This window comes from Theobroma cacao, chromosome 9 (assembly GCF_000208745.1).
Source record: "Theobroma cacao cultivar B97-61/B2 chromosome 9, Criollo_cocoa_genome_V2, whole genome shotgun sequence".
Lineage (NCBI taxonomy): Eukaryota > Viridiplantae > Streptophyta > Magnoliopsida > Malvales > Malvaceae > Theobroma > Theobroma cacao.
The window spans coordinates 4,834,129-4,847,637 of record NC_030858.1 but is presented as its reverse complement, the minus strand read 5'-3'; the positions used below and the strand labels follow the sequence as shown (position 1 = coordinate 4,847,637).

General features: G+C 33.1%; 2 protein-coding genes across 2 annotated transcripts; both read right to left on the bottom strand.

Moving 5' to 3' along the window:
* LOC18588439 lies at positions 36 to 2,851 on the bottom strand. Its single transcript, XM_007012845.2, has 3 exons — positions 2,624 to 2,851; positions 2,130 to 2,329; positions 36 to 476 (listed from the first exon to the last, which is right to left on the bottom strand). The coding sequence occupies exons 2-3, from the start codon at positions 2,309 to 2,311 to the stop codon at positions 290 to 292; spliced, it is 369 nt and encodes a 122-aa protein (XP_007012907.1). The 5' UTR covers positions 2,312 to 2,329; positions 2,624 to 2,851; the 3' UTR covers positions 36 to 289.
* On the bottom strand, positions 8,913 to 10,814 carry LOC18588438 (1-aminocyclopropane-1-carboxylate synthase 7). The gene is made up of 4 exons (XM_018127047.1): positions 10,567 to 10,814; positions 10,350 to 10,478; positions 10,071 to 10,231; positions 8,913 to 9,956 (listed from the first exon to the last, which is right to left on the bottom strand). Exons 1-4 carry the CDS (start codon positions 10,735 to 10,737, stop codon positions 9,095 to 9,097), a joined length of 1,323 nt encoding a protein of 440 aa, XP_017982536.1. The 5' UTR covers positions 10,738 to 10,814; the 3' UTR covers positions 8,913 to 9,094.

Genomic DNA, 13,509 nt, shown 5'->3' with positions numbered 1-13,509 from the left:
GCTGGTTAACATTAGGAATAGCAACAGATTGGAAGTTTAGTGTAAATAAGTTGAGAGTGATTTGCACCATTATCATCAATCATTGGTTGCAGTAGATTCTCTGTTAAGATAACATAACAATAGAAAGGCTTATTCAGGCTATCAAGTTAACCACTGATTTCTCAGCTTCAAAAATTTCACGAAATAACAAAAATGTGCATCTAGAGTGGACGCAATTCAATTGTGCAAACGAGACGATAAAGGCATACACATCCAACTCCCTGAAAGACCTTCCACCAGCTGATCACCCTCAGACATAGTAACCAGTGAAAGTAAAACCCCTTCCCACTATCTCACCAGCACAATACCATGCAAAGCACTCCAGCCCAAACAAAGCAGCAATACCAGCATCTTCAACTTTTAGTTCTTGCCTGTTCTTCCACAGATTCTTGACATAATCAAGCTCCTTCCAGAATGACTCATAACGGCCAGGGATACTGCAAAAATTGCATCAAAAGGAGTTATTGTTATATGCACTGGTGATTCTCATTTTTTACCAGTATTTCTGCCTCCATAGAATAATCTAATATTTGTTTCTAAAGAGATGGCATATAACAAAGAGGAAATTGCAAATAAATACACAAGTAGACATGGAAGCATTATCATTGACTCTTTCCAACATGCACGATCATAAGAAACCCAGCCACATTGTTATTGTTCTTTTATTCTCTTCCGTTTCGGAAGTTCATACGACATCACATGCACAGTCACTGAAATTTCCAGAATGTTAAATAGAATGGCACAGTCTCATTATTTTGTGCTCATGAACTCAAAAAGTTCCTGTATTTACTGGTAAGTTGCAAGGCTGGTTCATTCACTACCCATCCTTCTCAAGATGAAACTGGCAAACTCCCAAACATGAGTCACATACTGAGAGTTAGGAGTAACAAAATGAAATGTTTTTCCAGAGAAATTGCCAGAAAATGGCTTCTCCATATACTGCCAGAAGATCATCGAAGGTCTTCCAATCTCAACTGCAAGAATTTCACTAGCTTGCATTAAATCCAAGTTGTCCTATTGAACAATTTTCTCTCACAATCACCATCAAGAACCTTCCTATTAACGTGACAAAGAAAACTCATCTCTCACGGACCAGAATCCTAATACCCATGCTTCATCCACAAACTTTGTATCTCAACCAAAACATGGGACACCTGGATGTACTGAAAAACTGTAAAATTCATGTATAATGCAAGATAAACATAAAAATATGAGAAGATCAAGAACAAATTATACTAGAGGTGAGTATTTTGCGGCCTTTAGAACAAGCAACATCAATGCTCAAGGATTAACAATGCCATGCCCTAAGTAACATGCCATAAACACTATCAATTTGTCCAATTCTACTAACAACCACATAGACTTTCATATCATAAACAAAATTAGTAGATACCGATAAAAGCACCATACTCATTACTTAAAAATTGCAGCGGACAACTTACACCTATATGACCAAAGACATTATGACTGCATGATTTTCACTACTCAAAACTGAAATCACGTGCAGAACAACTTTATTTGCCGCTAACTCTGTCAAAAACAAAAATTCACTTGGTTTGTGCCCGAAAAATACTGCTGGGAATCAACTTGATTGATTTTTTGGACTAATCATAACATATTTCCTTCACTGTGTTAGTCTCTGTGGCAGTCTGTTCAACAGAGGAAATTTCAATCATTTTGTTATTTTAGACCTCAGATCTTAGGAGCTCTACAAACAAAATCTTTGACATCTAAAGACGTGATATAAGCCATATCTCACTGTCTTTTTTTCCTTGCCAAAACTTTTGATGGTGGAAGAGATAACAATAAACTCACAGTGACACGGGCTAACAAACATGACATTTTGAGTATATGATTAATCTAGGTGCCATACATAAATAACATGTTAACATACACTTAGTAGTCAATTTTTATGCAGGCGAATTCAGTACCTCAATAATGCAAGCAAAATATATTGACACATTGCAAAAAAAATATAGGGAAAGGGAAATCAGATACTAAACGACACATTGCAATCAATTTATCAGAATTCAAAGTCTTCAAGGCGGCAAAATGAGAGGCGCAAATAACAAAAGGCAAGTGACAAATACCTAGCTAGGCGAGTGTACAAGAGCTGCTTAGACAACTCATTGCACTTCTCCACTGTCGGCGGCTCCTGAATGTATTGCTTGTTCTGCTCCAACAACTGCCTGTAGTAAGCAGTTCCGTGCTTGGACACAAATTTCGACGCTTGACACGCCTTAGATTGCAACTGCTGCAACTTTGACGCCATCAACTTCTCACCTCAAATCTGCACCGTAAATAAGACATAAAACAATTTTAAAAAATCAAATTTCTTTTTCCAAAAACGCCTTAGAAAACCTAAAATAGCAAAAAAAAATGTTGCAATTGAGAATAACATGAAATCAGCAAATTAAAACCCTAAAAATCCACATAAAATGCAATCAATAGTGGAAATAAAAGAACTATTGATAGTGATCGAGTTTTAAAATCAATAGATCTGAGAATAAAACGATAAGAGAAAACTGAGAGATGTTTTAAGATCAAATAAATTGTAGATCTAAGAAAAGGAAGTGAATCTTACCTTTGATGAGAGAAAAAAATAAAAGATTAAACAGAGCGTGTTGTTGATTGAAGGCAAAGACGAGAGTGGGATGTAGGGTGGCCCTGGCTTCTCTCGCCGCTTACCTGAGAAAGAAAAGCGAGAGACTGAGAAAGCTAGCTTTTTGGGATCGGTAGATTTGTTCGCTCATGACCCTATTGGGGTTTTACTTGAGGTTCTGTTTTAAATTCTGTAATTTTCAGGGGTCAGTTTGCGATTTCCAGGAATTTATTTCAGTTCTTTTTTTTTTATTATTTCAGTTCTCCTCAGTCCTCACAAATGGTTGTTGGGCCTTTTCTTCTGCAGCGTGGATTCTATCTCTCTTAGTCTTGAAGAAGAGCCTTTCAGCAGCCCATGTTTCTAGCTTGTAAAAATTAGAATAAGGCCCAACATTTTGGGTCCTTTTATTGGCCCATATTTTTCACATGATGCATGTGATTTGTACAGGTTTTAATTGTGAATAACTTATAAAGGTGAGATTAGAGTATATTCTAATTTGTGTTCACGTCCTTTAATTACTTTAATTATATCGTTTAAACATAAAATATTAATAATTATATAAATAAATTTAAAAATAACATAATTAATTAAATATGTCAATGAATTAAAACTTAAACAATTATGTTTAATAAATATTTTACATAATACGATACCATTACATGTTAGATTAAATTTTATATGATATTGATAATATGTTTTAAAATGATTAACTTGTTTAAATTAATTTTTAATAAAATAACATGTTTACATTCAAAAATATTTGTTAATAAAACATGTAACTTCAATATTAAAATTTCAAATTAACAATCTTAAAATATTATAACAAAATAATATATCCATTAAGCATGTTAAATTTAATTGTTTAAACTCGTTTTAACAGAGTTAAATAGTCTTTTAAATGCTTATATTAAAAAAGTTCATAAATGGGTTGTATGAGTCAAATTATGTAGGTTGGCAAGATATCTTAATTAATTAAATGAGTTAAAAAAGTTTTAAATAAATTAAGAGAGTTTAAGACACATAATCATCATATTTTAAATGTATTAATATAATTAATATACAAAACACGATAATTATAAACTAAAATCTATGTAATTTTATGTCATCTTGTGTCACAATAATGGATCGTATTTTGAAATTATCAAGTGAGATATATCATTAAATTTTATTATGAAAATATTTTAAATGGGTCAGTAATTTAATAGTTGGTATAGCCATTTTACCGAAACATGTAGGCTCATCATTAACAAAAGTGACAATTTATCAATTTGTTTAACTTACAATTAAATTATATTACATAATAGAAAAGTAAGGTTCCTAAGGAACCTTAATTAGCCGACTATCAGCTAATTAAGGCCTCTTAGACCCTACTAATTAAGGGCCTTGTTTTATTTTAATATATTAAAAGAAAGAAAAAAAAAAGGAAAAAGAGATGAACATAGCGTGATACAAACATATTATTATTAAATAAAAAATAAGCGTGACATACAAAAAATACACCTAATTGAATAAAAAAAATATATAATTAAATAACATATTTAAAATATTTAATTACTATTTGATAAAATCATATATGAGTTATTAAATAAAAGAATATCAAATAAATATTAATTCAAGGATAATAAAGAATACAAAAATATATAATTAAAGCTATTTAATTATAATGTAAATGTTAAATTGTTTTTAAATTTTTAATTTTCTTTTTAAAAACTAATTATTTTATTTTTATACGGTAATGTATTATACTTATATGTTTATTTACATAGATTCAAAATAATTTCTTTCAGACTATTTTTTTATATTGTCAAACAAAGAAAGAAATGAAAGTGGAGAATGTGTAGCATAAATATAGTATACTTAATTGATTATACAAAAAAATAAGATTATATAATAAACTCAAAAGGTTTAAATAATTTATATGTAATATACTCATTTATGAGAAGTGATATAATGTATGAAAATCATATTCACACTTAATTTTTTTAGATTGAGGATTAGAAACCACTTTTTGATAAGGAGATAGATACACTTATCATTACATACAATAGTTATGTACTAATTTTATCTTTTCCATTGTATTTTATTCTATTAGCTAAATCTTAAAACAAACTCTGGAAAATTTTAATTAATTATATCAACAATATTATGATTATAATATGAACAAAAAATGAAAATATTTAAGTAATATTAATTATTAATAAATAATGTTGCAAATAATTTTATGAGATATTCATGTTATTTTATACATATGTATATTAAGATATGTAAAAAGGATAAATATTTAAAAAATTACAAATGATTCAAATAAAAAAATTTTGCCCTGCAACAACACGTGAGCAAAATTATAGTTATGGGAACATATAGTTAATAATTTATTCACTTGTCAATTATAGGTCAAATAAATTAATGGCTAACCGGCCATATGACTATTTATTTAACTCATAATTTAAATTTGGGGTTGGGCTGCGTGATCAATGCCTGATGTGCTTGGCTAGAAGACTAGATCTAGCCAGAGTAATAAGAGGGAAATTTTGACCAAGATCTACGCCAGACTAATAGATGACTATATTTGTTATTAAAATAAATTGATCGAAATAAGATAAATATAAGTCATTAAAAAATTATTAAACAGGGTGTTGTTTAGACTTATCTCAAGTTGCAAGAATGAAAACGATGGACGGAGTTCGGATTAAACTACATAATCGAAAAATAAGTCTCATTTGACGAATATACTCTCACAGTGCTGGTTGTGCTTGTACGGACAAATATAAAAACATTGTGGCAAAAAAATTAAACTGACTTGAAGAAAAAAAATTGGGTCCCAAGAAATTGTAACCCGATAATAAGTCAAAACTGATTAGGATTCTTATCGTCCAACTCGAAGACTAGTAACATTTATGGCAAAAAGGTTGTATTATTGCATAGAGTTGAATGATTAGCTTTGGTACTATGTTGTTGGGATAATGTGTTTGGACTTTGGAAAGTGATATCATTTGTACCATGTAAATCTTTGATTAAACAACACATCTTTGACATGCCATCCATCCTTACAATCATTCCATCACTAAAACTTTTCAAGCTTTCCCATCCCAATTGTTCCCTTCCCTGATTGGAATGGATCGTGATCAAATGTGGACCGTTGCCTCCCGTGGCAGCCGCAGATTACGCAACCAAAACTGCCCCGTTTTTCTTAGCAATGCATCCAAGTGGCTGGCTGCCAGGATGTAAGTTTATGACCATTCCATCATCTGCTTACGTGGCTTTTATCATGGGGGCATTCACGATTTGTCCTCCTGTGAGTCGATCTCAACGGCTGTCATTCAATTAACTTTTTTGGCTTTCGGCTGACTTTTGACTACGAAACTGTAAAATTTGTCAACAGAGCTGCTCAGGCCTTCGGAGAAAATAGGATCCTAACCACAATGTTCACACGTGTGCCAACATGCTCTCTGTCTTTCAAATTTTTTTTTCTTCATGTATTTCTTTCCTTTTTTATATTTTAAAATCAATTTGATCTTTTTGAAGTTTTTAGTTTTACAATAATTTAATGATTATTAAAATAATAGCATATCCTACTTTTGGCAAAAAGAAAATCAGTTGACTACAAAATTTTAAATCAAAGCCATTAGTGTTATTCTCAATCGTTTTTAAGTAGGGATTATTTCAGATTGTTCGGAATTTTTCAAATATTTAATTAACAATATTAATCTTTAATTTGATTTTTAATTACAATTTGAAAATGCCCTTATTGAAGTCAAATATTGCTCTAAAAAGTTACCAATAAAAAAATTTTTTCCTCACAGGGAAGCTTAATAGTAGTATTATGTCTTCTTCCTAAAGATTAGTATAATTCATGACCACTAATATTTCTCGAGGTTCATAAAATTGATTGATGCTTAATTTGTGCAAACAATTATCCTGCCAATAGGACTTGCCTTTTTTTAATCAAATCAACTATAGCTAGATTAAGTTAGCATATAATGTATGATTAGATAAATATCATATCATAGCACATAAAACGTTAGTTGTCGATGAGATGTTCTGAATGATACATAGATAAACAAACTAAGGCCTAATCACTCTAATGATAAGATGTAATCACTCCCAATAATCTCGCTTGATTTTCCAACACTAAAAATGGTATGATTAATTACCGGTGGCCCATTAATTCGGTGTTTAGTTATGATCATACGCAAACTTTTATATATATAACTTAATTGCATAGAATATTGTATGTATATCTTATGTACTAATTATTACATTATAAATAAAATCAAGCCATGCAGTCGTTAAAGTATCTAATTATCAGTACATCTTAATCAAGCTTAGTGTTATTGAGCATGCCCTCATTATGACAATTGATAGGATCAACTGAAATATGTGTTGGCCCCAAACGAAGAAAGAAAAAAAAACCTTCTAATGTCAAAAGATTCAAAGTCCAGCTTTCCAACCTAGCCAGCCATGGGGTTAATTAGAGGGCGGNTGGTGTGTGGCTCTGGCCGCTACTTTATTCATTGTTATCTCTTTAACCAACTTAATAATTATTTCAAGAGAATGTGGTGATGATAAGCCAACTAATACATTGATAATTTATGGGTGTTTTGCTCAGAAGATTTTCAGCTGAACCCAACAACTGCATAATTAATTTGGGTGGATAATGGATTATATCTCAAGTTGCCAGGTACACTTTTATTTTTTTTTTTGAAAATCATAAGAGCTTGCATTGATTCACTGGGAAGGAAAACTTTCCTCTGGAACGAAAACATCCCAGGACGCAGGTCATGAAGAAACCTACAAACCCTTTCCTTTAGACCTTTTACAGAAGCCGTAAAACAAAAATACCAGCAACCTAGCACCCAAACAAAAATAAGGTGCCATGACCCTTCATCTGAATCCATATACAAAAACAAAAACTCATATCCACAATCCAGCTCAAAAACATATTTGCAGGGAGCATGTCTCTATCTCCTACCCTATTCATAGTTGCCAGGTACAGTTTTTAAATATAAAAGCATAAATATATGAGAAAAATGAAAAGATTTGATTTAGAGCTGTGAAACCCAGAACCAAACTTGCTATATTTCTGAAGGATTATGATTTTTTTTATATATATTTTCAAATGCAAAGTAGGATAATTACAAAGAAAACAAGTGTGACTGGTTTTCTTCATAGTTAACCTTTATCTGTGAAGTATGATATGCAAGGCGTCACATCATACACAGATGTGTGTGCGTCTTTTGCATGGTGTGGGTTGCAGCAAGTAATTGCCTAGCTACATCACTTGGCCTAAAAAACCATGTAGCATAGCAAGAAAAGAAATTCTAATCTGTTCGATGACATGTGAATAGTTTCCATCAAATAAAACTTTTAGATTTAACTTTTTGATTAGATGTTAAACAAATGTATTTACTTTTGAATCATAAGAATTTAAAATGTTATGCGAGATAAATCATAATAAAAAATTTTACTGTTTTATTTTATAAATGTTAAAATTTTAAGATTTGAAATGAAATACGCATAACAAGAAAAAAAAATTATAATCTGTTCGATGACATGGAAATAGCTTCCATCAAATAAAACTTTTAGATTTAACTTTTTGATTAGATGTTAAATAAATATATTTACTTTTGAATCATAAAGATTTGAAATGATATGCGAGATATATCATAATAAAAAATCGTACTGTTTCATTTTATGAATATTAAAACTTTAAGATTTGAAATGAAATACGAGATCAATTATGATAAAAAATCGTATTACTTCATTTAAAGTTTAATCTCGAATATGCATAAGGGTTTGATTATCATCCATTCTCACAAAACTCAAAGTAGTCCAACACACTTATCTATTGCTTCAAAATGATAATGTGAGGTGGGAAAATTATCTTAAAGCTGGAAAAATTCATGTGGACATAAATATGTATCTTGGGAGCTATTTGACCTTCCACGCCTATCTACATAATCCTGATTTCATGACACTGTGGAGCCTTCTGAATTGACTTACTTCCCTTGGTTGGTTGGTAGCCAATTTGATTAAGTAATTTTTTTTAGACCCAAGAAGGAAAAAAAACCTTGATTGTGTGGAGCTGAGGATTTCAAAAGCAAGCACATTTCTTGCTTGAATTAAATAATGACCAAGTCAAAGACATTACAAAGTAAATCAAAGACAATAGTATATATAATTTAAGTAGTTTAGGTGACAAGAGAAAACAACAGCAGAAGTTCTTCCAATTAAATAAATGGAAGAATTTCTAGGGAACTTGCTTACCAGAAGCAAGAAAACAAGAATATAATCACGTACACCTAAACAAGAATCTCAAAATAAAAATATTTCTTTACATTTTAATGACACCAACCCAAACCTTCAAGCGGGTTACGTCGTCCAAAGAATCTAAATGGGTAAGAACCCCACTAAAAACTTGGTGAATATGACTGATTTACCGAGAATATTATTTTAGGTTTCTTTGCTCTTTCTTTGTTCCATGAGTTTATGTATTCTTTCCAGTGCAACTTCTAGCGTCTGCTCACTCATGTTTGCAAAACAGACCCTGAACCATCCTGGTTCAGAGCAATGGCAAGAAGATCCTGGTGATATGTTTAGCCTCACTTCGTTCAAGATAACCTTCCAAAGAGCCAATTCGCCCTCTCTTGTAGATTCCTCCAACAATGGACTTAGATTCATCCAGCAAAATAAACCAGCATTGCCTTTCAAACACTCAATCCCCGCATTTTTCAACCCTTTGATGATCATTTCATATCTCTTTCTCAGACTCTCTCTGTTCGTCTTGATGTAGTTCTCGGTAAATTCCTTGTTAGACAACATGCAGGCCAAGAGATGTTGTGTTTGAGAAGAAATCAAGGTGAAGCTAGACATCCTCCTGGCAGTTGTGACAACCTTGTCATTGTAGGAATATATTGTTCCGACTCTAAAACCTGGAAGGCCAAGATCTTTAGAAAGACTGTAAACAATGTGAACTCTTTCAGAATTTTTGTAGTCATGAGCTTCAAGAATTTCTGCAATGCTTATAAATTCGGATGATGAGAAGGTTGATCCAGAGTAAATTTCATCTGAGACAAGGTGAATGTTTTTGCGTGTGACGAATTCAAGAATCTCTTCCAGGACTGATCTTTGGATTGTTGCACCCAACGGATTGGAGGGGTTTGTTATCAGTACTCCTCTTACTTTCAAGTTCATGGATTCTGCACATTCGTATGCAGCTTCCAGAGCTTCAGGTGTAACTTGGAAGTTGTTTGAGCTATCGCAATGGATTGGGACAATTTTTACACCGGTCCTCCACCTCAGATCTCTGTCTAATCTGGAGGAAACAAAACAGTTCAATTTATTACTTTGTTTAAAAATATGAATGAGCATGGCAGTGCATGGGAAATGAAATTCCGAGAAAAAAGTTCTTATTCGAACTTGTTCTTACCCTGGATAGTATGGAGTTGGAACCAGCAAAGCATCCCCAGGATCTGCCAAAATAAATGTTAATAGCTCATTAGCTGCAGTTGCGCCTGCAGTCAGGACTATTCTATCAGGGTCGAATTTTGCTCTTCCCCCTCTAATTTGCTCCATGAAATTTGCCATAGCCTGTGTGCAAAATGAACATGGTTTAGTCGGGTTGCAATACTATAGCTGCTTTCTGGTTTTGTGCCTATATATGAAAGTGTTAGGTAAAAATAACAATCTTGAGGTTCAAGGAAAGTACCTGTCGGAAAGATTTCAGTCCATGGTAGTCTTGGAACAAAGCATTTTCTCTAAAGCCAGGTGCTCCTATCCCCCAGCTAGATGCTTCCGAGTGCTCTTCCAAGTACTTCTCCAGTAAATCAAATGAAACCTGTTCGAGGAACAACAAACAACATTACATGCAAATTCTAATTGCTTCTTTTGCTGTTTTTAGATAACTGCTTTGCCCTGACACTTACTTGATTTTCAGCCAGTCCCATCTGTATGACTCCTGACTGGTTGCTTGATTCATCGTAAGGGTTTTCATCGTATGCTTTCCAACCTGCAAAGTATGGAGAGTCTTCTCCATGAGTTTCAGAAACTGCAACCTTTGATAGTCCAACAGCAGGTTGCTCATTCTCTATAGCCATGTCTATCTTTCTAGCTGAATTAGTAAGGCCTTCTCTGTAAGGGAGCTGTTGTGTATGAACAAGGACAGGATAGAGGAGAGAGGAGAGAGAAAGAGAGGAGTGAGAGAAGAGAGCTTAAAGGAGCTGAATAGCAGATGAATGAAACCTTTGCCAAAGACTTGCCCTTATATAGGATCCTGGAAGCCGTTTGACACAGAAAAAATGGCCTTACAACTTGCCCTGGATCTTTCAGAAGATAGAAAATTAAAAAAATATCAATGATTGATTCTGTAGAGTAAGCAAGATCAAAGGTCTCCTTTTACAGATAGTATTTATCTCCAGTGACAACTGTCATCTTGTCAAATCTTTCTTTATCTCAATCTCCATGAGATCGATGCCAAATGTGGTGGTTGATATGGGAAGGTTGGTGCCCTATTTAGGCCTTTAATTCTCAAATTGTTAGAATAGACAATGGTTCTTATCTGCTTTATAATACTATTTTCAAGTAATTACTCTCTTGATTTGTAATATGTATAGCACTAATTAATTTTCCTTTTAAATAATTGTAATCGAGTTCCCTTTGCAATTCCCCACTTCCCAAACCTATGACTAATCAAATCCCTGTTGAAAAAAACGAAAGTTCCTCAGTGAAACCAAATCTTACGTGAAGAATGCATATTACACACAATCATGCCGAGAGATCTAAGAGTAGTTAAGTTCCGATGACCTGACAAAGATCCTAATTACTCAAGATTAAGATTCTGATTTGCAAACAAAGTTGAGACAAAAGAGAAGCTCCGAGAAGATCTGATGGCCCCACTGATGCATTAGTTTCAAGCAACAGAACTTATTACTTCTTCAGAGGGTTGAGGATTTTTCAACATTATGGATGCTCATTAATCTAATCTAAGGTTTAATATAAGGTTTGAATGTAATCTTAAACAAAAGCAATCATGGGGTTTTTATGATTTAATCATTCAGTTAATGATATACTAAATGATCATTAGATCATTCAGTGCCTGGTAAGTGAAATGCTTTGTTTATTTCTGGTATACTATATTCTGTTAGTCCTTCCTAGGCACATATATATGCTGAAGAAAAAACTAAAGCACATATATCGATTAAAAGCAAATGAAGGATAATGGTACATTAGCAAGCTAATTAACTTTTGCACATGGCAAATTAGATTCATTCGTCAATGACATTATGCTTGTTTTTTTATTAATAAATATGTAGGTATATTCCTACATGTAATTAGAGTTAAGATATTTGTCAAGATTATGTTGGTTTTTTTTTTTTTTTTGTTTTGAAAAAAAGAAAGTTATTAGATTTGAACTAACTAACGTAGAGAATAAACAACATCCTCATAACAAAAACCAAAGAGAAGAATATGCTTAAGTTCTTGTCTATGATCAACGACGTGGGGATGGAGATCATGAGTACCCATGTGCAGGAATTCAACCAGCAGGAGATTCGCAATTAATAGATTGCATACACCAGTGCAAAGTAGAGAGAACATGAGAAGAGTGGTCGATGACGACTGTTCCGCAACTTCGGCCTCTAGGAGAGAGACAAGTATCAAGCAATGGTCCTCCATCAGATATGGGAAAAAATTCAATTTTTATATTTGTGTTGGTTTAATCTTTGGAATAATAATGGGATTTGGTGTGTTATGGGCAGTTACAGTATTATAATAACAGAATTATTGGTTGGAAAAGAGTGGAGTTAATTGCTTTTAATGATGAAGGTAAACCTCATTCTTCAACTGTCAACTTACAGAGCAAAAGCTGGTTGTTTTCTGTCATTGGTTAGAATACAGAGTTAAGCAGTAGCTAAAGTTGGAAAAATCACATATTTCTAGAGTAAACCCCCCTTTTTTTTAAATGAATGGGGAGACAGGGAATAATCAAAACCAGCTTTTTCTGCTACATCAAGATTCAAGAGATAAAATTGAAGTACCATATCAGAAAATATATATAAAAAACAGTAGTCAGTGTGTTAGGTAACTCCAAGCTAAGAAGCAGTCTTGTCAATTAAGTCTTGCTGCTCACATTTTCCCTACTTAGTGGAATCCAACTGATAAGCAACTGGATACGGAAGCACCCCAGAAGTTGGGGTTTCGGAAAGGAAAATGACAGGCCAATTGGCTTAATAGGGAACTTACAACTGGACAGGCTCAGAGCACTACCCCCCCAACCCTTCTTATCTACATAAGACACTAATTTAATTTAGTACTACTAATGAGTTTTTAGGATTAGGGAGAAGTACGTTTTCGAATTGTCAGCACTCAGCTGCTGAGTGAGTCAACATCACAAAATTTAAGGACCATATTTTGTCACCTCATATGCTTTGAATATAGACTAGAAAGTGGAAAAGGAACTAAAAGTATATATGTTCTTCCTATCTCTGCATCTGATGTTGCTGCTCTACCAGACGCCTGACAGAAATTGCCTTCCACTTCTATCGCCGACATGCGGTTAAAACGTCCGAAATCACTCTCTCGATCAGCAACTTCTTCAAAGAAAAAAAAAAAGGTAACATGCTGTTTTGGCTCGTAATTTTATAATCAAAAGGTAAACTCTTCACCATTGAAATCCTGCAAGATATAGATTCTCTGTCCAATTTTTGTTGGAAGAAAATTAGAATTCATAAACTGTAACCCCTAGTAAGAGACCAAACAACCTGGAGTTACATAATTAATTACCCAGACGCATCACAATGAGGTAAGCCTACGACTATAGATAAAAGCGGGTGTGTGTATATTTGCATCCCTATTAGCGGGCATGTATCTTC